General features: G+C 32.0%; 1 protein-coding gene across 1 annotated transcript; it reads left to right on the top strand.

Moving 5' to 3' along the window:
- The first annotated feature begins 204 nt into the window (after positions 1-204).
- On the top strand, positions 205-20,686 carry LOC106056867 (basal body-orientation factor 1-like). Its single transcript, XM_013213769.2, has 11 exons — positions 205-359; positions 6,793-6,906; positions 8,033-8,156; positions 10,659-10,868; positions 10,983-11,063; positions 12,197-12,267; positions 13,223-13,436; positions 15,584-15,855; positions 17,327-17,479; positions 19,154-19,330; positions 20,309-20,686. Exons 1-11 carry the CDS (start codon positions 304-306, stop codon positions 20,463-20,465), a joined length of 1,629 nt encoding a protein of 542 aa, XP_013069223.2. The 5' UTR covers positions 205-303; the 3' UTR covers positions 20,466-20,686.
- The last annotated feature ends 4,210 nt before the right edge of the window (positions 20,687-24,896 follow it).

The raw sequence follows: 24,896 nt of genomic DNA, 5'->3' as shown, positions 1-24,896 counted from the left end.
TTCTCTTTTTTTCTTTACGTAACCCGTAGATCTATACATTTGAAAGGATGAAATAATGCCTAATTATAATTATGTGCTCAGCCTTTATTAAATCTAGATTTTAAATCTAGTTTCTAGATCTGGAATAGACTGATTTTGTTTTATTGATAGTTTGTTTTGTTTCTTATACATTTTTAATTTTTAATACTTTCTGTTTATCCATAGCAACAACTATTAATTTCAATATGGTGGACATAAACAATGTTAATGAACTAATTCTAATCATCTAATGTCCAATTCACAAACATAAATTGAGCTACCAGGATGCCTAAAAAAGGAAAGAAAGGAAAGGGTAAAAAAGGAAAGAAGGGAAAGAAAGGGTACGTAGTTTTAATAGAAACTAGATTTAGACTAGACCCCTTTAAAAACTAAAATCAACAACACTCAACAGTCATCATGAAATTGCTCTGTCTATTTATCCTTATAATTACTAAATACACACTAGCTGAACACAGAACTAGATCTATCTTAGTCAACACTAAACTTAAAAAGGAAACAACAGTCATAATCAATCATCACACTTTAGATCAATGCAACTTCAAAAATAACCTAACATAGACATCCATAACATTAAAGAAGATTACCCTTCACAAATGGAAGTTCTCAATCAGACACAGCAGAAATAAATACCTATCACTGTTAATATTAATAGCAGGAGATGTAGAGTCAAATCCAGGGCCTAGATATAAAGATAGATGCAACATCTGCAAAAAAAGTATGCACCATGAAACAGAAAGCCATTCAATGTGACACCTGCGATGAATGGTACCATGCATCATGTCTTCATATGAATACACCTGTGTATTATGCCTTAATCAACAAAGACGCATCATGGCACTGTGTACCATGTGGGTTACCTCAGTTTACATCAGGACTGTTTGATTCCTTTGATGCAGACACTTCTAACCCATACAACATCCTAAACACCATCCCAAACCAAACTCACCAACCACTAGCCAGATCCACTCCTGTTAAACCTAAATCTACTAAAATTAATACAACAGCATCACTAAACAAACCTACTAAAGAAGTAATACCAAAATACCTTAAAACCTTAGTAATAAATTTTCAAAGCATTAGGAACAAAACAGCAGACTTAGAAATTTTATTAGAATGTGAGAAACCAGACATAATTGCAGGAACAGAAACTTGGCTACATCCTGAAATGTATAATGCAGAAATTTTCAGTAGTAATTATGAAATTTTTAGAAAAGATAGGGCTGATAATCATGGAGGAGTTCTTTTAGCAATAAAAAACACTCTTATAGCAGAAGAAATTACCTTACCTAACTCAAAAAATATAGAATCAACATTTTGTAAAATTAATACCACCTCAACATCCCTAATAATAGGCAGCATTTACAGACCACCAAATTCTAGTTTAGAATACATGCAGGAACTATGTAATCAGATTACTACACTTAAAGAGACAAATAAAAAATGCGTTTTTTTGGATTATGGGTGATTTCAACCTACCTGATATAAATTGGAAAACACTAACCATAGATAAACACCAAAACCTTAAGGACATAAATGAGCTTTTCATAGAAACTTTACACAACCTAAGTTTAGATCAAATCATTAAAAAGCCAACTAGATTAAACAACACATTAGATCTCTTCTTAACCAACAGACCTGGATTAGTAGTTGATTATGATATTATCCCTGGTCTATCAGACCATGAGATCATAAAAATACACAGTCAGATAAAAGCAGTAGCCAATACAAAACCCGAAAGAAAAATCTTACTCTGGAATAAATGTAACCTAACACAACTACACCAAGCTGCATTAAACTTTCAACAAACATTCTTATTAGAAAAAGACATTAACCAGCCAGTCGATGACCTCTGGAATTTCATTAAAAACTATCTTAAAAGCATTATAGAAAATCATATACCAACTAAATACACATCAAACAAAATAAATAAATGCTGGTTTAATAATAGACTAAAGAAGCTTTGTAAACAGAAGGAAAACCTATATAGAAAATTTAAAGAAACTAATGCAGAAAGAGTTTACAAAAAGTATATAAAAATTAAACACTTAACCCAAAAAGTAAGCAGACATCTGCAGAGTGAATACATAAACAATATAATATCTAAAGTTAACAACAAAAACCTATGGTCATACATTAAGTCTAAGAAAATGGAAACAACAGGCATAGTGCCATTAAAAGATGAACATAATACATAATGATAATGAAACTAAAGCAAACATCCTAAACAAATACTTTTCATCAGCATTCTCAACCCCAGGAGACAAAGACATATTACTTTATTTGAACCAAGTAGACAACATAGAAGATATAGTAGTACAAGAAAATGGAATTCAAAAACTATTAGCCAACACCAAACCAAATAAAGCGTCTGGACCTGATGGTATTCCAGCTAGATTACTCAAAGAACTAAGAAATGAGCAAGCCCCAGTGTTCAAAATACTCTTTCAGGCTTCACTTAACCAGGGCAGAGTACCAAAGGACTGGAAAGAAGCTAATGTCACCCCCCTATTTAAAAAAGGAAAAAAATCTGACCCAGGAAACTACAGACCAGTATCACTTACCAGCATCCCATGTAAAATCCTAGAACACATAATATGTAGCAACATCATAAACCACTTAGACAAACATAATGTCCTCACACCATACCAACATGGCTTTAGGAAATATAGATCATGTGAAACACAACTAATAGGACTAATTGATGATTTTTCAAAAGGTTTAGATAATAGTGAACAAATAGATGCTATCTTACTAGATTTTTCTAAGGCTTTTGACAAAGTTCACCACCATAGTTTGCTTAAAAAGTTAAAATATTTCGGTATTAATAGTCCACTGCATCAGTGGATTAAAGATTTTCTGATAGGGAGAGAACAAACTGTAATAATAAATGGCTCTAAATCAACACAGATAACAGTAAACTCAGGTGTATCTCAAGGAACAGTCTTGGGTCCACTACTATTTTTAATTTACATAAATGATTTACCAAATTGCATTACTTCAGGAACAAAAGTCAGTGTATTTGCAGACGATTGCATAATATATAGAACAATAAAAACAACACAAGACACAGATATTTTACAAAGAGAATTAGATGAATTACAGAAATGGGAATCAAATTGGAGCATGTCTTTCCACCCAGAAAAATGTCAGTTGTTAAGAGTAACAAAAAAACTAAAACAAATTAATTCCACTTATCTTATTCATGGCAAACCAGTAACACAGACTAAAAACGCAAAATACCTAGGTGTTATAATGAATGAAAAACTGTCATGGACTCCACATATTGATGAAACTACAAAAAAAATCAAACAAAGCATTAGGATTTATTAAAAGAAATTTCTATAAATCAAATAAGAACATAAAACTAAAATGTTATTTAACCTTCGTTAGGCCAATAATAGAATATGCATCCTCCGTTTGGGACCCCTCAACTCAAGAAAACATTAAGAAACTGGAACAGACACAAAAAAGAGCAGTGAGATTCATAACAAACGAATATTCACATTTGACTAGAGTAACACCTTTAGTAAAATCACTAAATTTAGAAAGCCTTCAGGACAGAAGGCTCAAAAGTAAAGTAGCAATCATACATAAAACACTGAACCAAAATCTTCAAATACAAAAACAAAATTTAATAAAATACTCTGAAAGACACAAAGATAAAGGCACATTCCTCATCCCATATGCTGGGACAAATTTGTACACATACTCCTTCTTCTCTATTGCTATTAGAGCATGGAATGGGTTGCCTGATTCGAGCTAGCCAGGAAAACCAGTGACTTGGCAAAATTTAAGTCATTGGTTAATATGCATGACTAAATGCATGACGCGTAGGACGTAATCATCTTCTTTTTTTGAAGTAACGTCTGTATTATATAAGATAAGATAAGATACTAGACTAATTAGATCTAAATAAAATGAAATAACACATTACACAGTGAGTGACAGTCACTGAGTCACTCAGTCAGTAGCACTCTTGCTGAATCATTATACTAATTATAGTTATAGTGAATGTTCACAATAATTGAATTAACTTTATTAACATTTTATTTATATCTAGATCCGCATAATTATGATATTATATATTACATACAGATTTAATTATTCTAACTAATAAAAAAAATAGGCACCTATAAGTATAATATAATCCTATATACTATAATATAGTTTAATGAGATTATGTTTGTTTGTAAAATGTTTTACATGTTTCGGATGTTTATTGAGAATTTACTTCTTAATCCAAACTTCCCTCAGGATGACAGGGGATAGGAGTAAGCAAACCATATGACCAGGCAGACATCAGATTCTGAGTAGATCTATTAATATTATTCTATAGATCTGCATTATTGTTTTTTTAAATACAGTAAATATAATTATAATTATATATGCTTGCTTACTAATAACTAAGCTTAATAACATGTATCACATGTTACTCCAGTGTATAAACTAATGGAGAGAAATCAGGCTGGTCACAAGTGTGTAATCTCATGATTGAGAGCATACAAATGACTTACTAGTGGAAGTTTAACTGAACATAATACATAATAAAAGCATGGAAAAAATGACTGGCTGATTCTTTAAAAAAAAAGCAGTTATTTGCATATGCATAAATATAGAACATAAGCAGCTGATAGTTCAAGATAAAGGTTGGTGTAGAGCAATATGATGAAAGATGGTCTAGAAGCTTGTTGGTAATACTTAAGGAGCATATTATAGAGTCATTAATACATTAGTTGGAGAAAGTTAGTTGCTAGTTATCATACATGGTTGGTTATACTGTTTGATCATCATTATTATTTGAAGGTATTAAACTCACTTAAGTTATATTAAACACTGTGTCACGTCTTTGTAGTGATATGAACTATACATTTACATCACATCTCTCTCTCCAAACAAACTGATGACAGGCGTGCTGTATAGATCTATAATTAATTAGATTTAGATTAGATTTAGAACTTTCTTGGGAAATCTAGTACTACACTTACAGTGCTTTGAACAATTAATTAATCATGCAGCGATCATTTGAAAAAAAAACCAACTAATTTGACTTATCATTTGGTACACTTCTAGATAGTAACCTATGCATTGGTACACTTCTAGATAGTAACCTATGCATATAGGCCTGTCAGACATGCCAGAATTGGGTTGATAAAATTTGAACCTTTTAGGTGCTTAAGTTCTAGGGTTAAAATATAGACTTTAAATAACTTTTTTCATAATAAGGGCTAACAGATAATCAGATGCTATCTTTTTAACTCCATAAGTTTGCATGTAATGATCTTATCATGGCAGTGACCTTTGCACTTTGTAATAAAATATTGTTTTTTACCTCATGAATAATGTGCATGGGAATTGGATATTGATCTCTCATAAAGGTTTTCAAATGTGAACATTCAATACAGTTACAGTGAAGAAGGCATGGTGACTGAGTGGTAAAGTGCTTGGCTTCCGAAACAAGGGATCCCAGGTTTTAATCCTGGTGAAGACTAGGATTTTTTATTTTGGTATCTTTAGGGCACCTCTGAGTACACCCAGCTCTAATGGATACCTGACATTAGTTGAGGAAAAGTAAAGGCGGTTGGTCATTGTGCTAGCCACATGACACCTCATTAACTGTAAGTCACAGAAACAGATGACCTTTTCATTATCGCAAGGTCTGAAAGGGGAACTTTCCTCTTTTTTCTATTTAGTTGCAGTGAAGAACAAACCACTCCCACTTCTTACTCCTAATCTATTATTCAAGGTCAATATGAATTATTTACTTCCCCCTTTTCCTATGTTTAAAAATCAAAGAAAAAAAAAGATGATTGAATATATATTTAAATAGTATTGTTATTTTATGTTTGACATTAATCGTGGGGTTGTGAAAGTAATTGTATCTAATTTTTCCCTCTCCTCCTGGATATAAGCAATCTCAGGACAGGTTTTTCTATGGACTTAGTTTGTTTGTTGATAAACATGATAAATATTTAGATATAGTCATGTAATAATGCAGCACATATCGGTGGAAGGGAGCATAATCATTTGGTGGCGTACTGGATGACAAAGTGAGTAAGCTGCAGAGATTTCAGAAAAGCATGGCACAGATAGTTCACTGCAATATAAGACATGATTCTGCTATTGCTGTCCTAGGAACACTACATTAGCTTTATATGAGTGAATTATAAGGTGGCCACACTACATTAGCTTTATGTGAATGAATTATAAGGTGGCCACACTTTGTTATCTACCTATGACCTCATCATTTCATAATTCCCTCAGAGAGCCCTGTATTCCATAGACTCACTACTTCTAGTTGTAACTCATTTTCCCTAAAAAAAATCCTGTTTGTGAGCTTTTTTAATTGATACACAAAAGGTTAGGATCATGCTCCCCATTGTGTTCATACAAACTATGTCTCATTACATTCATGATAAACATTAAGAAGAGCTACCTGTTCAAAACTTTGTTTACCTTCTATACTTTTGTTTTCCTTTTTTTTTTCTATTATGTATTATGTTCCTAAACTTCCTATAGTGCCTTGAGCCTATATTATGTTTGTCAACAGCATTATACAAATTTAATTTCCATTATTTTTTTTTCATGAATATTTTATTTAGAAAACTTTTTAAAGCAAAACTTATGTGTTATAGTTCAAATCTTTCTAAAGTTATTAAAAGTAAAGATAACTTTGTCAAATATTTTAAGATTTGTTTACACGATCCAATGTAAAATGTTTTTAAAATGTTTTGAATTATTATTTTTGTTCTTCAGAAAGAAGGGACAAAGAAAAGAAAAAAAAGAATCCATAGCAGCTTTAGCTGCAGCTAACTCCAAAGTATGGGAGACAAGACTTGATATAGCAGAGCAATCTAAGGAAGAATATAGGTACAATAAATTCTAAATATTCATGGATGTAGTTAACAAACACTATACATAACCAGATTCTTGCCCTAATGTCATTTGTTATTGCTTAAAAATTTTCTCTTATTATTTACTTTTTAATGTTCAAGATCTATCTATTCTATGTTACTAATTATGACAAGATCAGTCCTAACATAAATGTTATTGCATCACTATATGAGCAATGTATGGGATGTCTCATCTAAGTGATAAAGCAATGTGGCTCTTATATATTCAAGTCCTAGTAGAATCTAAATTTTTATGACATGGCTAAATCCACCCTCTCTGTAGGTAACCAGACATCAGTTGGGGATAATTAAGATGCTTGGCTTTGTCACTGGCTCAGTGGCATGGCTACCAATGTGCGGGTGGTGCGGGTCGCACAGGGCATCAAGTGGTGGGGGGCATCAAACTGAATCATCTTTTTGTAAAATCGATTCTTTGCCTCTCTGTAGGTAACCAGACATCAGTTGGGGATAATTAAGATGCTTGGCTTTGTCACTGGCTCAGTGGCATGGCTACCAATGTGCGGGTGGTGCGGGTCGCACAGGGCATCAAGTGGTGGGGGGCATCAAACTGAATCATCTTTTTGTAAAATCGATTCTTTGCCTCTCTGTAGGTAACCAGACATCAGTTGGGGATAATTAAGATGCTTGGCTTTGTCACTGGCTCAGTGGCATGGCTACCAATGTGCGGGTGGTGCGGGTCGCACAGGGCATCAAGTGGTGGGGGGCATCAAACTGAATCATCTTTTTGTAAAATCGATTTTTTGCAAAGTAGCAATGCTTAAATAATGAATACACTTCAAAATACATTTCAAAATTAGAAACTTTTCCCTTTTTTTAAACTTTTTTTTTTGGAGGGCATCATAAGGAACTGCTGCACAGGGCATCAAATACCCTAGCTACGCCAGTGCACTGGCCACATTTTGGAAACTAAGGCTACTAAAACTGGTAAATACCTTCCCTTCCATCATAGGCCTACCCTTAGGTCTCATATGGGGAAACTTCAATATTTTAACACTATATTAAAAGGCAAAATTATTTTGGAATCATTTCTTGAATCATTTTAGTGTACTATCACTAAATATTGCAATTTATTTTGTATTTAGAAAGAATGCTAGAAGGTTATTGCTTGAAAATGATACTTTGCAAAATCAGATGTATCAAACAGAAAGAGATACAATTGATGTGGTTACTTATCTAAAACAACAGGATCAAGAAAAAGAAGCCCAGGTAATTGTAAGCTTGAATAGTTAGGCCTATAGTTATCTAAGTATTGGTCTATCTTTAATCTTGATCAAATTAAAATGTATACCAGAATTCTTTTCTTTGAAACTATTTTTCTATTTTCTTTCTTGAAACTTTATGTTTTACTTTCATTATTTGAAAAGAAATTATTATGGATGATCTCAGTACATCATCATATTATGTGATAAATGAATAAAAAAAAAAAGATTTTTTAAATACCAACTGGAACAATAATTACTTTTCTTTACCATTCTGAATTTAATGGGAGCAGCCATATTGAAAGGATTTAGTGCAGGTTATCAGGCCTGATAAAATATGACCTTCATTTCTGTAGCATTTCTCAGTTGATCCCCATGCCCTGAATGTAGAGCACCTCATATTGTCTGCTCTCTGGGAAGGTTGTTTAATTGGTATTAAATTTGGTCTCTAAACCTTTTTTTTGACAGAAACTGAATATGATAAGTGTTAGACACCTGCAATCCTTTTATGACATCATTTTATGTGAAATCTTGACAGAGTCCTCCTGCTGCTTTATTAAAACATCTCATTTCACAAGTGTTAAACTTATGTGGTTAATTCTTTTTATGGTGAGAGCCCTGGTTTGAGATAACTGTAAAGGATTCATTGAGTGACTGATGTAAATATTGCACTTGTACTGGTCATCAAAATGCAAAGGCTATATTTGTGGTCTATGTGTGTAATGTTGAGGAATGCTGGGTTCATGTGTCCACTTTAACACATATTGGACATGAATTGTAAGAACTTGAGTTGATCTTCAGCAGACAAATAAGAGGTTTATTCAATAATAATATATTGCACTTCTAGTCATTACAAAAATGATCCAATGCATAGAAATATAGTTACGCCTGCATAACAGCATTATCAAATATACAAGACCTTTACTATACAACTTCACTACTAGAATACATCTGCATCAAAGCGGGTAACAATAAACTTCAATAATATGTATCCAGCTCCAAGTCCCAGAGACGATTCTATTCAACTTAAAGTCACTACTGTTCTCTACTGCCTAAAAGATACTACTGACTTACTACTCGACTCTTTAAGTGAGCACTCTACTCAACTCTTAAGGTTACTACTGACTAAGGCCCTTGCTATCTCAGAGGATTCACATGTCTTTTCACCCTCTTAAACCGAGGTAAAAATATAACAAGCAATGTCAACCGAGACTGGTACAATAACCAAGCTCATCTTTGCACTAATTTAGTTGTTGTCTTTTATGTTTAAGCTCATTAAAATTAAAAATATAAATAACATTTGAATGAATTTTTAACACTATTGTAAAATATGACTTGTTGGCATAAAAAGTAATATTTTCCTTGATTTACATCTAAAGTTTAATTTTGTTATATGACTATAAAGTTCAGTTTTAAAAAATTAAAAAAAAAAAAAAATTTTAAGAGACAGATAATTTTACCAGCTTCTATGGGTCCTCAAAGTCATATTTTATAAATAATTTATTGGCTATTGTGTTTTGATATGCATGTATATATAATATCTATTATTGTTTTGATGATAATTAAGGCAAACATTTTATAAATACTTTATATGGGTCATGTGTAGATTTAGAATATGTTTATCTTATTGTATAAATTATAAATGTTTCTTCATAAGAGAAGATAAAAAAAAGATAATTACATTTTAGTAAAGTTTTAAGAATGTTGTATTGCAAATTGGATGCTTTTTAATATGATTATGAAATTTATTTCTGTGTGTTTTATTAGACTTTTTTTTTCTCTTGTATTTTCTTTTTTTTTAAATGTGAAAGTAAGTTATTTGTTAACCTTCAAATAATACTTCAGTTACCAAGTGTGCAGTATCCTCACATTGGTACAGTCATTAAATAACATTTGCTCTAAATCTCTAGAAATGTGGCAGATTTAGCATTGGAGGAAAGGGCTTGAAAAAGAAAAGAGCTGTGTAATTTTATGCCAATACACTAAAGAGCATTAGGGATCCATGACACAAGAGAAATTTAAGGGCAAGTTAACTTCGAATAGTTCAAGGGGCACATGCAGCCAAGTATTTGTTAGTAGTGGAGCGAAGAGGATAAATCCAGCCCACATTATGCTATGCTTCTAAGGTAGTAAAAAAAAAATCTGATTTGTGTAGCAGAGGTGGCAATAAAAAACATGTGTGTCAGTAGCAGCAGCTGAGACCTTGTGATATAGATGACAGGCAAGACCTGTGTGTCAGAAGCAGCAGCTGAGATCTTGTGACATAGATGACAGTCAAGACCTGTGTGGCAAAGATGGCAATTAACACCTGAGCACTTTGGTCTAGGTTGGCAGACTGGTCATGTGTGGTAGACTATCATTTAAATGGTCCCGGTGTCAAAAACTGCCATCCCCTGCTGTCCCGCAGAAGGTTCTGGCTAGACATAATCCTTTTAAGTTGACTCAATTTTTACAACTTTCTAACATTGTATTTTATAACATTTTACTGTTTGATCCTTGTTTGTTCCAGCTTGAAAGACAACAACAACAAATTAGGGAACTAAAAAAGGATCATCATGTAGAAACAGAAAAGATTGTCAATGATTTCAGTCAAAAACTGAACGAACTGGAAGTAAAACTCTCTGAGAAAACCAGAGAAGTTGAGCTCATGCACAGTGAGTTAAAATTAGTGAAAGAGTTTAGAAGAAAGAGAAGTCAGATGCAAAAAGATCTTGAAGATGTGAGTAAAAGTATAAAACATTTCAATTATCAAGTAAATAAAGCTTTATGTTGATTTCCTTTTAGTAAAACTTTCAACATTTGTGATGATATGATTGATCATTGATTCCATTAGATTAAAGAAGCAATGCATCATGCTGGTAGGGAGCATAAAGCAACTCTTGCAAGAATGGAACAGAAGTTCTTTGATGAAAAGGTATGCATTTCTTTTATAACAAAAAAAATAGGTACAATTTAAAAACTTCATGATACAAATGCATATAAACAATCATCCTCTATTAACAAGGCTACCAGATGTCCGTCAAAGGAAGATATGTCTTCCTTTTGGATGTCATGTCCTCTGTACAGCAGGCCTTGACCAAAAAAATCTACCTTTTATTCTTTTGATTACTCCAATCACCCACTGACCAACAATTTTGAATAATGGAATTCAGCCCTTCATATCTTCTGGCTTAAACACACAAGCTTTATATAGACAGACATGCTATACCTATAGGAATATAAAAGATGTATGTCTTTGTATATAAAAGATGTTTAGTTGTTTAACCTGCTCTGCATCTTGAAATCATTTGCAGTAAAAGATAACATTTTTTTAACAACCTCTAATATTAACAGTGGTGCTCTTATAAGTTCAAGGCTATTTATGTTGAACATTTTACTCAGAGCCCATCAGGAGCTGTAAATTTTTATTTTTTTAAAGCATTTTTGCTGATAAAAACAAAGCAGATAATTGGATAAAAGAGACAAAGTCAGAAGCTTTTTTATCACAAATTAGAAAAAAATTTCTGAAGAGTACAGTGGCTTGATGACATAGAGGCAGATCTACAACAGCTAAAAGTCCAGGCTTGGCAAGGTAATTTAAAGCACATTGTAGATCAGAATGGAGAGATGTGCTAAAGCAGGCCAGGGCCCTTTATTGGCTGTAGTACCACTGGGATAGGATAAATGTTGCTTTGTCTGAGAACAAATGATACACAAAGTATTAATTTTTAAACCTATGATTTACTGATATGTTTTATCAATCAAATTTTAAACTTAGTTTTTAAACTTCTCTATATAATTTTCTTCTTCCTTAGTAACACTCTGTCCTCCTTTGGGTTTAGAGGTATCTGGTATATGTAGCCCGATTAATAATAGATGTTTAAAATTGTGTGATGCACATAAGCTCTACATTGTCAAAATATTTGACAGCCTTTTAATTGGTGCAGAATAATATTATTTGCACACAGAAAAAATATCCATTATTATATTGCTTTATTAGATAGAAAAATGAGAGTTAATCAGCCTTTATGTCTAAATGATTGTTACCTACTTCACTGTTTGTTTCAGATGCGACTACAGCAAGAGGCAAATCAGAAAATAGCAGAGCTTGCTGGGAAAGCTCACACTGAGGCTATAGTGTAAGAATTCTCATAATAATGTTGATACCTATTTTTTTAGCCGCCCCCGAAAGGGGAAAAGATGCTAATAGTTTTGTGCAAAATGTCTGTCCGTCTGTCCCGTTTAGATCTCAATATTTTAGACCATTCAAAGTTCTGATGCAACGGCTATTTTTTTTTTTTGAAAGCGAAAAATCTAATTTTTAAAATCAGTTATGCAAGCCGTTTTTTAAAGAGAAAAAGCTATTTAGTATGCATTATAAGTTAGACCTAATTTAAAACAAATAGTAATCTTGTAAACGTCATTTTCCTGAACTTTTTATAATCATGCACAATTAGATGAATTATGAGACATCAGTTAGGCCAGGAAGGAGAGGCGCGGTGGCTGAGTGGTAAAGTGCTTGGCTTTCGAACAGGGGGTCCCGGGTTCGAATCCTGGTGAAGACTGGGATTTTCAACTTTGGAATCTTTGGGCGCCTCTGAGTCCACTCAGCTCTAATGGGTACCTGACATTAGTTGGGGAAAAGTAAAGGCGGTTGGTCGTTGTGCTGGCTACATGACACCCTCGTTAACTGTAGGCCACAAAAACGGATGAACTTTGCATCATCTGCCCTATAGACCACAAGGTCTAAAAGGGGAACTAGTTAGGCCAGGTTCACATCTAACTTTACATTCACTTTCCCCTATCCTTTGATCTGCGGAACCGTTGGGGCACTACACAAGATCTGTTAACCTTCTTTCTCCATTCTTATCTCTCATTTGTCTTTGATATAATTTCATCCAGATGTTCTTTCAGAAAATATTGAAGCCTGCCTGGGTGGACCACTTCGGGGGCCGATTTTGAGTTTGTGTTTCCACACAAACTGTCTTTTGTAACCTTGTTTAAACATAATTTTGAATCAAATGATTGATATATGATTATGGTTTACATTTTGTTCAATTTCCAATCTGTGAAGTATTCTGTACAACTCTACAGCAATCTTGATGAAACTACCAAATCAGTATACAAAGAGAATGTCAGACTGACTGAAGCCTTAAACTATCATATGAAGGAGGGGGAAATACTCAAGAAAGAGAGAGACAAGCTCTTAGAAGAGAATGCCATCTTGAAAGAAGAAAAAGAAGTTGCTGATTTAATGATAAAAGAGAAAGTAGCTCAGTCCATACAACAGAAAGATCAAATTAAACAGGTACCAAGTTTCCTTCTGAATCATTTATAGAAACAAGAATTTTTTAAAGATAAGGATTGGATTAAAAAATGCATTCATAATTCATATAAAATTAGTATGTCTTATTTTGTTATCAATTGTCACATTAGAAATTTAATGAGAACAGTCTTTTTATATTTATCTTTTTGAGCATAATGTGAATGAAATATTAATAGTTTAGTGGATTTGAAATATACATATAATCATAGTACAATGTTTTTGGTATCATTCTTGTAGTCATTCTGTCCTAAAATGTGAATTTTTTCAACATTCTAGCTTGTCGAACTCTTTTCAAACTTCTCTCTTCCTGAAATTCTCTCATTCTAATTTACACTTCTCTCTTTCCAAATTGCTTTGTTTTTTTACAACTAGTTCAGTGGTATGTAATACAAGTTAATTAATTAACCAAGATGTTGATGTTTACAAACATCTATATATATTAATTTTCCATGTAACTAAAAGATTAGTTATTTTAGCATATTGTTGTTGTTTTGTCAGCAAGATGCTCCACAAGGTTGTGTACTTTCTCCTGTACTATACACTCTTTACACTAATGACATAAGAAGCATCTATGACTCAGTTAAACTCATTAAATTCGCTGATGATACTGCCATAGTCGGTCTTATTTCAGGAGACGAAACTTAGTATCGAAGCTCGATAGAAGAGTTTACAAACAACTTTCTAGAACTGAATGTAACAAAAACTAAAGAACTAATAATAGATTTTAGAAAGAAAAAACAAACTATTCGTGAACTGCAAATAAACACTACATCTATAGAACAAGTAAAGGCATATAAATATCTAGGCGTTATCATCAACAACAAGCTTTCATGGGAAGACCACCTTGGAACTCTGACAAAGAAAACAGCCCAGCGACTCTTTTTTCTATACAAACTCAACAGTTTTAAATTAAACAAGAAGATCCTTGAGACATTTTACGGCGCGACTGTACAAAATCTGCTAACATACGGAATAAGTTGTTGGCAAGGCAACGCCTCATCTAAACTGTTGCAACGTCTAGAAAACATCATTAAAAAAGCATCAAAAATTACACTCACAACATTACCACATTTAAAGGAACTTTTTGAACGAACGTGCCTAAGAAAAATCGAAAAAATCTTGGAAGACAAGGGCCACCCGCTCCATCAGAACTATGCCAGGTCGTCGCGAAGTGGGCGACCTCTGTCAATCAAAACAAGAACGGAGCGGTACAAAAATTTGTTCGTACCTCACTCTGTCAGACTATATCACCGCCACTCATTGATCAGGGAACATGAAACGCACCAAGATACCTGTGTGTAGTCGCTGAATGAACTCTTTATGTTTTCTGTTGTATTTATGTGTATTTTTCTGTTGTGTTGTCTTTATATGAGAAACGAGTCCTTGTAATCACAACAAATTTCCGTAAGGATCAATAAAGCAGTCTTAGTCTTAGTCTTAAGATGGTCATTAGATTATTTCAGCAACAAAATATTAATCACTTATTGAACTTCAAATGCAAAAAAAAATTCACAGTTGTCTTTTCAAAAATAAATATTCTTTCTACTTTTGATTTTCTTTAACATAGTTCTTTGAACATTGTCAAAATTTGTGTAGACATTTGTGGCTGTATTTCCATGATTTTGTTTTGTATGATAGAAGTTGTAAAAGCTCTCAGTGCTATCTTCACCATGTAGTTATTTTACTACATCCAAAGTCAAAGAGTAAAGCTGGTGGGATGAATTTTTTTTTTATGTGGTGTATTTTTTATATCCCTTTTGCATACACATCTTTTATGTTATAGCATGCTCAGTAAACAGTCTGGTTCAATCTTTTTTGTGGACCTCTGGGGAGGTAGGTGGTATCTGGGAGACATTTTCTATGCTAATTTACGGGCTCAGCAAACATGACTCAGCTCAAGTTATAATTTGAACTCAAGACCCCCTTGATAGGGAACTAAGCAGTTTGTGCCACTCAGCCATACATCTTTAAAGATCAGAGTTTGGCATAAACAACAAGATTTTCTAATTGTCTAATTTACAAAGAATGTAGTTTAAATTTTAAGAAATTTTATAATATCACTTATTTATTTAATGAAAAGTGAATAGCTTTTTTTTTTCTTACAATTTATTTATTATTTTGTTTTTCAGCTTACAGAAAAAGTTGAGGTATTAGAGAAAGCATTGAGTCACTTTGTAAAAGAGTTTGAGACTGAAAAAAGGGCAATTGTTGAGCGAGGTGAAACTGAAAACCAAGCGGCTAAAGTTGAATTGGTCAAACTACAGAGGACCATTGAACTTAAAACCAGAGAAATGAACAAAGTCAAAAAGCTGGCTAAGAATATTTTAGATGAGAGGACAGAACTGGAAAGATTTTTCTTGACCAGCTTAGAGGAAGTAAAAGCAGAAGTAGCTGCCAATCAGTAAGATATATTTCAACAAACTAATTTCAAATAGATTTATTCAAACTTTTCATCACTGTTAATTAATAGTTTTTTAGAGAGCAAAATATTTTTAAAAATCCTCTTTAGGAAAGGGGAAGAACTCTTCCCTTAAAGCTCTGTCAATAATGTACAAGTCATTTCCCTTACTTAATGTCAAACAAAACAATCAATGACCAATAATTATTTGACTAATTGGCTTTATATTTTTTAAATGATACATGTTTTGTTAGATACAATAAATAATTGTTTAAAGTATCAACTTCATCGGAGAATGCATTAGGGAGAAACATTTATTTAAGGGGACTAAACCCAACAAATTTAGCCATATATGTATATACTTAAGGAATAGTTTCCCTTGTTAGTATCAAATAAAATAATTAATTACCAGTAATTAATTGACTAATTGGTTACTTTTTATTTTATTGATTCATGCCTTGTCTATGCCAATGAATAATTGTTCAAAGTTTTAACTTGATTCGAGAATTGTTTTGGAAGAAATAACGTGTACACACTTTTTATGAGATAGACAGACTGAATTGATATTAAATATACGTTACTTTAATAAATTAACTCAAATACTTTTTAAAATATGTTCTTTTAAATCCCTTTTCCCCTCTGACTTATATCTTGAATGAAACTCTATTTATTTATTCTTGTACTCTGCAAATTACTAAGGAGAGAAATCAATGGTTTGTACTGCAATACTTCAACTTTGAAATGTTCACCATCACATTTTATTTATTACACTTTTACTTTGGACTTCATTAACAATAAATGCATTTTTCGTGAAGATGCGTTATTTATTTTAATGATATCCAAACAAAGTACATTATTTGGTTCTTTTTTTTTTAAGATTTATCAAAACTTTAAAATCACATTTTCAAAGGAAATTTTAAGTCTCAATTGCAATTCATTCATTTGTTAATTTTGTTAATTTCCATTTTCTTATTATTTTATTGTAAGATTTTTTAAAATCAAAATATTTATGAATATAATTTTGACTGCATAGCCTTTAAATCATTTTTTAATATTCATGTGCTATAGCTGCAGTATTGACACTAAAATTTCTATTCATTGCCATAAACAAAATATATTTTTAACAATTTCACAGTGTTTTGTCACCAGTGCATCAATATATTGATTGATCATTGACTTTTTAAATTCATGTTTTTAAATACTTTATCTTAACATTTTACTTTTAGTGCTATTCTTAGTTGGAATGTATGTACACATACTTTCAAATAACAATGTTGTTTTCTTATATCAATTTGAAAATGAACATATTTATACAACTATTTAAACTTTAATCAACAATCTTTTGAAGTAATGGTTGTATTATATAAGATAGGTCATAGTTTGTTTGTTTTTTATTGTAAGATGGTTTTTTTTTATAGGATTGTTTCTGATTTTATTTTTTGTTCAACTTTTTTTTTTATTATCTATCATTTAGAGCACAGTACAGAAAAGATGCTAATGCAGCCTATCGACAAAAAATGTTGGCAGCACATGTGGGAAAAAAAGACTTTCCAAAAATCCGGACATTTAATCACAATGAAAACAGTACAAATAGTGTATTCCGTGACATTGAAGCGGCTGAGATGTTGTGAGTACCTGTGCCTTTTTCTTTTAAACTGAGATAACTGCATATTTGTTTCCTACTAAGGAGAAAGAGATATAAGAAGTAGATTCACTATACTAATCAAAACATTAATTTTAATAACATGAATAATTAGCGCATAATTGCATGATGCTAAACATTTTTGCCTAATAATTTAGGATCACATACTATATATTCTTCTTTAGCATATTTTGTATAAACATTAGCTTTTTATGCAATTTACAGCAAAATACTTCTTTTTTAGGCTACTAATGTCTAACGTTTTATTCAATCTCTAACTTGTAGTTGTTTAATAAATATCTGTAATTTAACACTTATATCTATGTAATCCTTTAATTGAGTAAATAATTGTAAAAATTATACATTTTAATTCTTTAATCTAAACTATTCAGTGGATCCTGCACAATGACACTTATTCATTCTGAAAAGTTAATTATGTAGAAAAGTTCTTAGGAAGAGCATTCATTATAGAAATTTAGATTTTCATAGGATAATAGCAATATAAATTTAACACTTATAAACACATACAAAGCATATAAAAATACTTTGAAAGAATTACTTGAACATAAAGTATTGATCTTCAATGTTTTTCCTAATAAAAAAATCCAGCCCTGAAATGGCCTGCTGCAGCCAAAATGGGGTCTACCAGAACATAAGCTTCATTCTTTGATTGTCAATACACACACACATACAAGCAAACTGATACTAAATAAATTAATTAATTACCTAGTAATAAAAAGTTTTATCTGTGATGAAATAGTTCAATAATTGTTAATAGATTTTATTTTTCATTTTATTTTAAAAAATTAATTTAAACTTTAGTTATGCTGGAAATCTTAAGAGTTTTCTATACTTTTTCTATTTAGGTCTATTTACCTTTAGTTATTTTTTTTTTTGAATGCTTAATAAAAAACATTCTTGGTAAATAGATCTCAATATTACTTGCTTTTATTTTATTATCTGACTTAATTTTATTTCAGTTTTACTGTCTTACATACTAAATGTATAAGCTTCATTTCTTATGCTTAATGATATTAATAATTTATAATAGTTTCTATAAAAATCTGCTTCATTTATCATCATGGCTTTAGTCTGTTGCTAAATATTCTATCAATAGAGTTAAGTGAATCTTCTCTCCTCCTGCATGTTGCTGTTAGTGCTCAATAATCTTATTTTTTTGTATATATTTGTATTCCTGCATTCAAACATTACCAGGAAAAAATTGATTGCAAAGTAAGTAATGAAATAAAAAAAACAACACTTTTTATCCAACATTACCTATTTTTTTTTTACTGTTATAAATATTAAAGTTTAAAAATAAATAAATAAATATCTATATATATATATAAATAAATATATAAATCTATAAAGACTTTTGTATTCAGTTTTCTTAATGCTTATTGTTTTCTATTGCATGATACTAAATAATATTTTGCTAAATAATTTACGATCATATACATAGATATTTTTTATTCTGTAGCATATTTTGCATGCTTTCTTAAAACTTAATAAATGATCATAATAATTGTCTACTTTATAATTAACATTTTGTGTGCACTTTAACTATTTGTGTTTTTGGGATTGAAAATGTGTTAGACAATATTATCTGGAATTTCAACTTAAGTTCATTTTCAAAATGTTCATGTATTATTATAACAGATATGATACTGCTGGTAATGTAGATATCAGTGATTTAACATGGGAACAAAAAGAACGAGTATTGAGATATCTGTTTGCTAAGATGAATGGAAATAAAATTCGCAGATATGATCTGTTACCTAGCATAAGTCCAAAGAATGAGCCACCTCTGAGCATAACACAAGGGGAACCTACTGTGTAAGTAGATTTTAATTTTATATTTATTGAGAAAATGTGTTTTGAGTTGATAAGACCTTATTTTAAAGATCTAAGCATAGAACACTTTTTTTTTATTGTTTGGGGTGTACACACAAGCATTTTGATAATTTATTTTTGTTTACCCCATTTTGATACTTATTTCACTTGTGCTCTAAATCCCCCAATGACTTTGGTTCCCTTCCGACTTACTAGGTCATATAAAGTTAGAAAAGAAACGAGATTATCACTGAAATTATCCTTTTAGTCTTGAGAGCCTATGATAAATAATGAAAGTCTTTGGTACATACCTGACAGTTTAACAGGTCTTTCACAGGCTACAGATAACACTGACAATTTAGGCCCTGGTGTTGTTGTTTTTTAAATAGTACCTTTTCCTGCTTACTTGGCTGGGTCCAATAATACCCAAAGTCATAGCTGGTATAAGGGACAGTGCATTGCCTAATTGGCTTGAAATACCTTATTTGAGGCAATAGGTAGCTTTTCCATGTGACAGTGAACTTGCCATATTTCAAGACTTAATGAGCAAAATGGATCAAACTAGTATACTTCAGCATTCTGTATTTTCTCAACACTGTGAGTCAAATCTAGAATTCTCTCCCCGTACTCATTCTTGGACAAGGTTTGTGAGAGGGGTAATGAGATGGTCAATTGTTTCGTTCTATTACTTTCTCAGAAATAAATATATCTAAAAGGCAATTTGTAAGTCAAGATTTCTTTTCTTGTTTAGATGAATGCTACTTCTGAGTATAGTCCTAATTTAAGTCTCTTGACTTAGTAAATCAAAACCATGATTTACACATAAAAATTCATATTTTTATTATTTTTTTATTTGAAACTTGTTTGTTGAGATATTATTGACCCAGCAGACTATATAGTTCAATTAATTGTACACAAGTTGAGCTGTGTTTTCATGCAGAATTTGGCTAAAATTATACTAAATTTATATTTTCTTGACAGTGAGCAAAAAGATGCTACAGGTCAGACATTTTTAACTCAAGCCCACATTGATATGGTAAATCAGTTCCAGAGTCTGAATCAGTCTGAGTCGCAAGCATTTATTGATATGGGGAATCAATTCCCGAGTCTAAATCAGTCTGAGTCACAACCAGCTTGAGATATTAGCACAAGAGAACACATACAAATTAATATGAGACATTTGCTTATAAATGTGAAAAAGCCACAGTGAATATCAATATGTATTTAGTAGATTGTTTAAAATAAAATATGTGCACTATTTGTAATCGATGTGTCATTTATAACACTTGCTATTCTAAAATGTGAAACATCTTGTGGATATTGTTTTTGTTATACAAAGTAAACATTTTTCTATTTTACTTGTATAGAAATTATCTCTTTTTTTAAAAAAAATAATATTCTGCATTAGCAGTTTAGACAAAAAGAATAAAAAGCTGTTTGCTGCTTTTTATTTTGTTCAGAGAAAAAAAGGTGTTTTTTTTTTTTTTTTTGGGGGGGGGGGGGGGGAATTATTGTCTTTTGAGTTCTATAAATCCAATATTTATTAAATTAATGAGAAAAAGTTTTATGTTTTTGTTTCTATATTAAGTTGGCTAGGTTAAATAACAATAAGCAGTTAGTTAACTCAACATTTAACTGAAAAAAACATTAGCTTACTCAGCTTATCATATATCATTTAAAAATCTTTATGAATGATTGCATTTTTTAAAGCAAATTATGTTTTAATAAAAATTAATTCAGAAAACAAAAATGATAAAAGGGATATTAATTTATATTTGTAAGTCTCATGTTCTACTCACAAGTGGTGCCCTATGTTAAGGTAAAACCCACATATTTATTTTTACTTTGTCACTATACCACTTGTGACACCATGTAAAATACCTGCATTACAATGAACTAGACAAGTGTTTGTGATGGAAAACACATTTGGAACTCCTTTTATGACATAACACTGTTAAAATATACATAAATAGTAATGTTACACCTACTACTAGTATTGGTAATAGAAATGTTGAACACAGCTGTGATAGCAGTGATAAAATATACATCAATATTAATATGTTACACCTACTACTAGTATTGGTAATAGAAATGTTGAACACAGTTGAGATAGCAATGATAAAAGAAAATGAGAGGCTATTGGAGTTGGAAGGACCGGAACTTAAAAAAAATATTCCCAAGAAAAATTGGTGGAAAGAGAGCGACTAGCCACGGAGAGAGAGAGACTAGCCATGGATGAAGAAAAGAAAAATTAAATAGTTACCATTGAAAGAGAAAGCTAGATATTTTGATACTGGACATTCATGAATGCCAAGAGGACCTTAAAGCTTGTCTGATAGAGAGAAAACCAAAATCTATTGAAGAAAAATTAAAATTGATAAGAACTTAGAAGGTTTCACATCTTTGTAAAAAAAAAAAAAAAACTGGCCAGATGTAATGATGCTGAGAAAGAGTAGCCTTCAAGAGAACAAGGGAGACATGATGGATATAACACACGTTCTATATATGAAAGACAATTTGACAACTACATGAAACAGAAAGAAAAGAAAAGACAGAGCAAAAAGTCGATTGGAGCAAGATTTGGTTTTGTCATCTGAAACAGGACGCTTGGATATTTTTCTTACAATAGTCGAGAGCAAGCCGGCTAAGATTGTTAGGGATACGGATGGCACAGTTGTTTGGAGTGAACAAGAAACTTGGGGTAGATTTTGAATATTCAATATAGGCCCTACGGGCAAAACCAGGTCATGTGTATTATTTGAGACTTGTCAAAGACTTGTTCGGCCTCTTGATAAAGCATGCAGCTTTGAAGGACATGGTCAGCATTCTCTGACAATACTTTAAATCTTACAGTTGTCAACACTGTCTTGGTTTTAAAAAAAGTGTCCGCTTATAGTGTGTTCGTATTTTCGTAATATACTCCGGATTTACTGCATTGCGTAAACCCTAAAAATTTACCTTTTATGTTACTATCGTCTGCGAATAAAATATTTTTTGTAACCGAATGAGAATTACATTTAATTGACAAGTACTCTCTTTCTTTTACAATATGGCATGCTTTTAGATAGTAGTATTTTCTAATAATAAATGGATTCAAGCTTTAGAGAAAAAAAGTGTAGGGGTCTCCACATACTTAAATCCGGCTCTGCAGAGTATTTCACTTGGCTACACAGCCCCACCTTTCGACCTATATATTTTGCCACATACAGGTGCAAACATAACCATTGTCTGGCGATGGTCTATTTAGGTCAGTTCCCCATACGTGCCCTGCCCTGCGTGGCTGTCCAACTATAAACAATCCCTCTGTACTGCCCATACCGGCATTCGCAAACTGCATTACAAAGAATTGTAAATTTGTTTTTAACATACTAAAATCCGAGAGAATCTAAACTTGTCTTCATTGAAAAGGTTTCACATTTGTATGTGTCTGTGTTTGCGTAAAGTTGGATGTTTGTCGCAGTATATGTGTATATGACTTAGCGCGAGTGTTAAGAGCCTAAAGGTTAATAAAAATGAACTTATACGAGGAATTTTACAACTGTTGTTTGCTTGAAATTCTTTTTGGCTGTTGCTTGATTTCTCATAGATTTATTTATTAGAAAAGGAGCCAACGACCTCTTGGGAAACAGACTAATGCATTTAATGGGTAGGCCTATAATATTTATTAGGGGAAAGGGAGGGGACTCTCTATCACACTCACACACTTTCCCTTCGACTAAGTTATGCTGATTGTGTTGTAAGCCTGTACATTTTACTAACAAAGGATAAGTATTTTAAATGATTAAACATTCACAACAAATTTTGCGTAAAAATAATTAAGGTCAAATTACTCATGCATAGATTAGGTTATTATGTGCAGTTATCTTATCTTATAAACTACAGGCGTTCCTTCAAAAGAGAATATAAATATGTATCACACAAACAAACGCTGAATTGAAAACATTCTCTTTGCTCTCTCCACCTCCATAAGGGTCGTTCATTAAAAAAAACAAAAACTAATAGCACTGATTGACCCTGTTATACAGTTTTAAATTCAAATGCAGCCCATGGCCGCCTTTCAATACCTGGTCATTGCACCGAGTGACGTAGGCTATTCATTTCCAGACAGAATCAATCAGTTAGATAGAGTAACGATTTCAAATGTTCTTTCAATATCCGTAACGTTCGATAATTCATAACAGCTATACTTATGTCCCTTGATTTTTTGTTTGCATACTCTAGATCTAGAACTCAACCTAAAGAGCAGATGCTACATTGGTTGATAGTCGAGCCAGTACTTGTAGCCTGTGTGTTCAGTGACCGCCTCGTTCCTTCTGTCTCTGGTAGGCCTACTTTTGAACTTTCAATCTCGGTGGGTGGACTATGGATTATAGCGATGAATTTTCAATAATTTGAGTCAATAGGAAAAATAACATATTTAAAAAGATACATGAAAAAGTTTTTTAAACAATCTATTCTTACATTATCAAACTGATAGTTTTATATTTATTTCTTGTAATGCTTCACTATTGCGAGTAGTCTTTCCAATGAGCCTTGCACAATCAAGTTATTCTATTAACAGTCCAGCTAGTGATTTTAAAATGACAATTGGACTGGGACTTCTGAAGAAAAAAAATATAGGGCCTATAAATAAAATACATTAGAGTCGAGTGCGGGAATTCCCACAGAAGTGAGTAGAATAAAGAAGACGTAGACGTAAGCGTCTTACACTAACTATGATAAACTGTCAATTTCTAGGAAAATAATTAGAGCCGTTTTCGAAATTCATGTCCAACCAGTGTCCACCTCTCTTTGAACCCATGAATAGTTTGCAAGCTAATAAGACGAATTGTTAAAAAAAAAAAGGAGAAAGGGTAGCCAGTACTATAGCTCATGGTAAAGAAAGGCACTACTCATCTCCACCTTTTCTTTGTAGATAGAAATTTTGATTTAAAATAGCATCGTCTTTTCATTCTAATGACAAAGATAGCTTCACTACAGCCCTGTCAAGAGATATTTATTTGATGACTATTATTGGATATAGATTTGAAACAAATCAACGAGAAAGTATATTCGGGGTCATGTGGTTCTTTGTCGACTAGCTCTTAAAAGCTCTGGCTCAATTTTTGTTTTTAATTGTTGACGTCATGTAAGTGGGGCGGGGGGCTGAGTCGATTGGAAGTCTGTCGATAAACTATTCGATGTCTTAGTGATGTGCTGACCAAACATAAAACGCATTTTCACCTGACACTATCAAGTAGTTCTATATTTTCACGTAACACTATAATGTAGTGCTACATTTTCACCTGACACTATAAAGTAGTGCTACATTTTCAGCTGACACTATTAAGTAGTGCTACATATTCACCTGACACTATAAAGAAAAGCTATATTTTCACCTGACACTATAATGTAGTGCTACATTTTCACCTGACATTATAATGTAGTGCTACATTTTCACCTGACACTATAAAGTAGTGCTACATTTTCAATTGACGCTATTAAGTAGTGCTACAAATTCACCTAACACTATAATGTAGTGCTACTAATCACCTGACACTATTAAGCAGTTCTACATATTCACCTGACA

The sequence above is a fragment of the Biomphalaria glabrata genome, chromosome 3 (genome assembly GCF_947242115.1).
Source record: "Biomphalaria glabrata chromosome 3, xgBioGlab47.1, whole genome shotgun sequence".
In the NCBI taxonomy this organism is placed as follows: domain Eukaryota; kingdom Metazoa; phylum Mollusca; class Gastropoda; family Planorbidae; genus Biomphalaria; species Biomphalaria glabrata.
The sequence above is the reverse complement of the archived record's forward strand: the minus strand, read 5'-3'. Positions and strand labels throughout refer to the sequence as shown.

Coding starts and splice junctions, on each gene's coding strand:
- LOC106056867 (XM_013213769.2), top strand. CDS start 304: ATGCCTAAAAAAGGAAAGAAAGGAAAGGGTAAAAAAGGAAAGAAGGGA. Junction 10,869..10,982: donor TGCAAAAAGATCTTGAAGAT/GTGAGTAAAAGT, acceptor TGATTCCATTAG/ATTAAAGAAGCAATGCATCA. Junction 15,856..17,326: donor GCAGAAGTAGCTGCCAATCA/GTAAGATATATT, acceptor TCTATCATTTAG/AGCACAGTACAGAAAAGATG.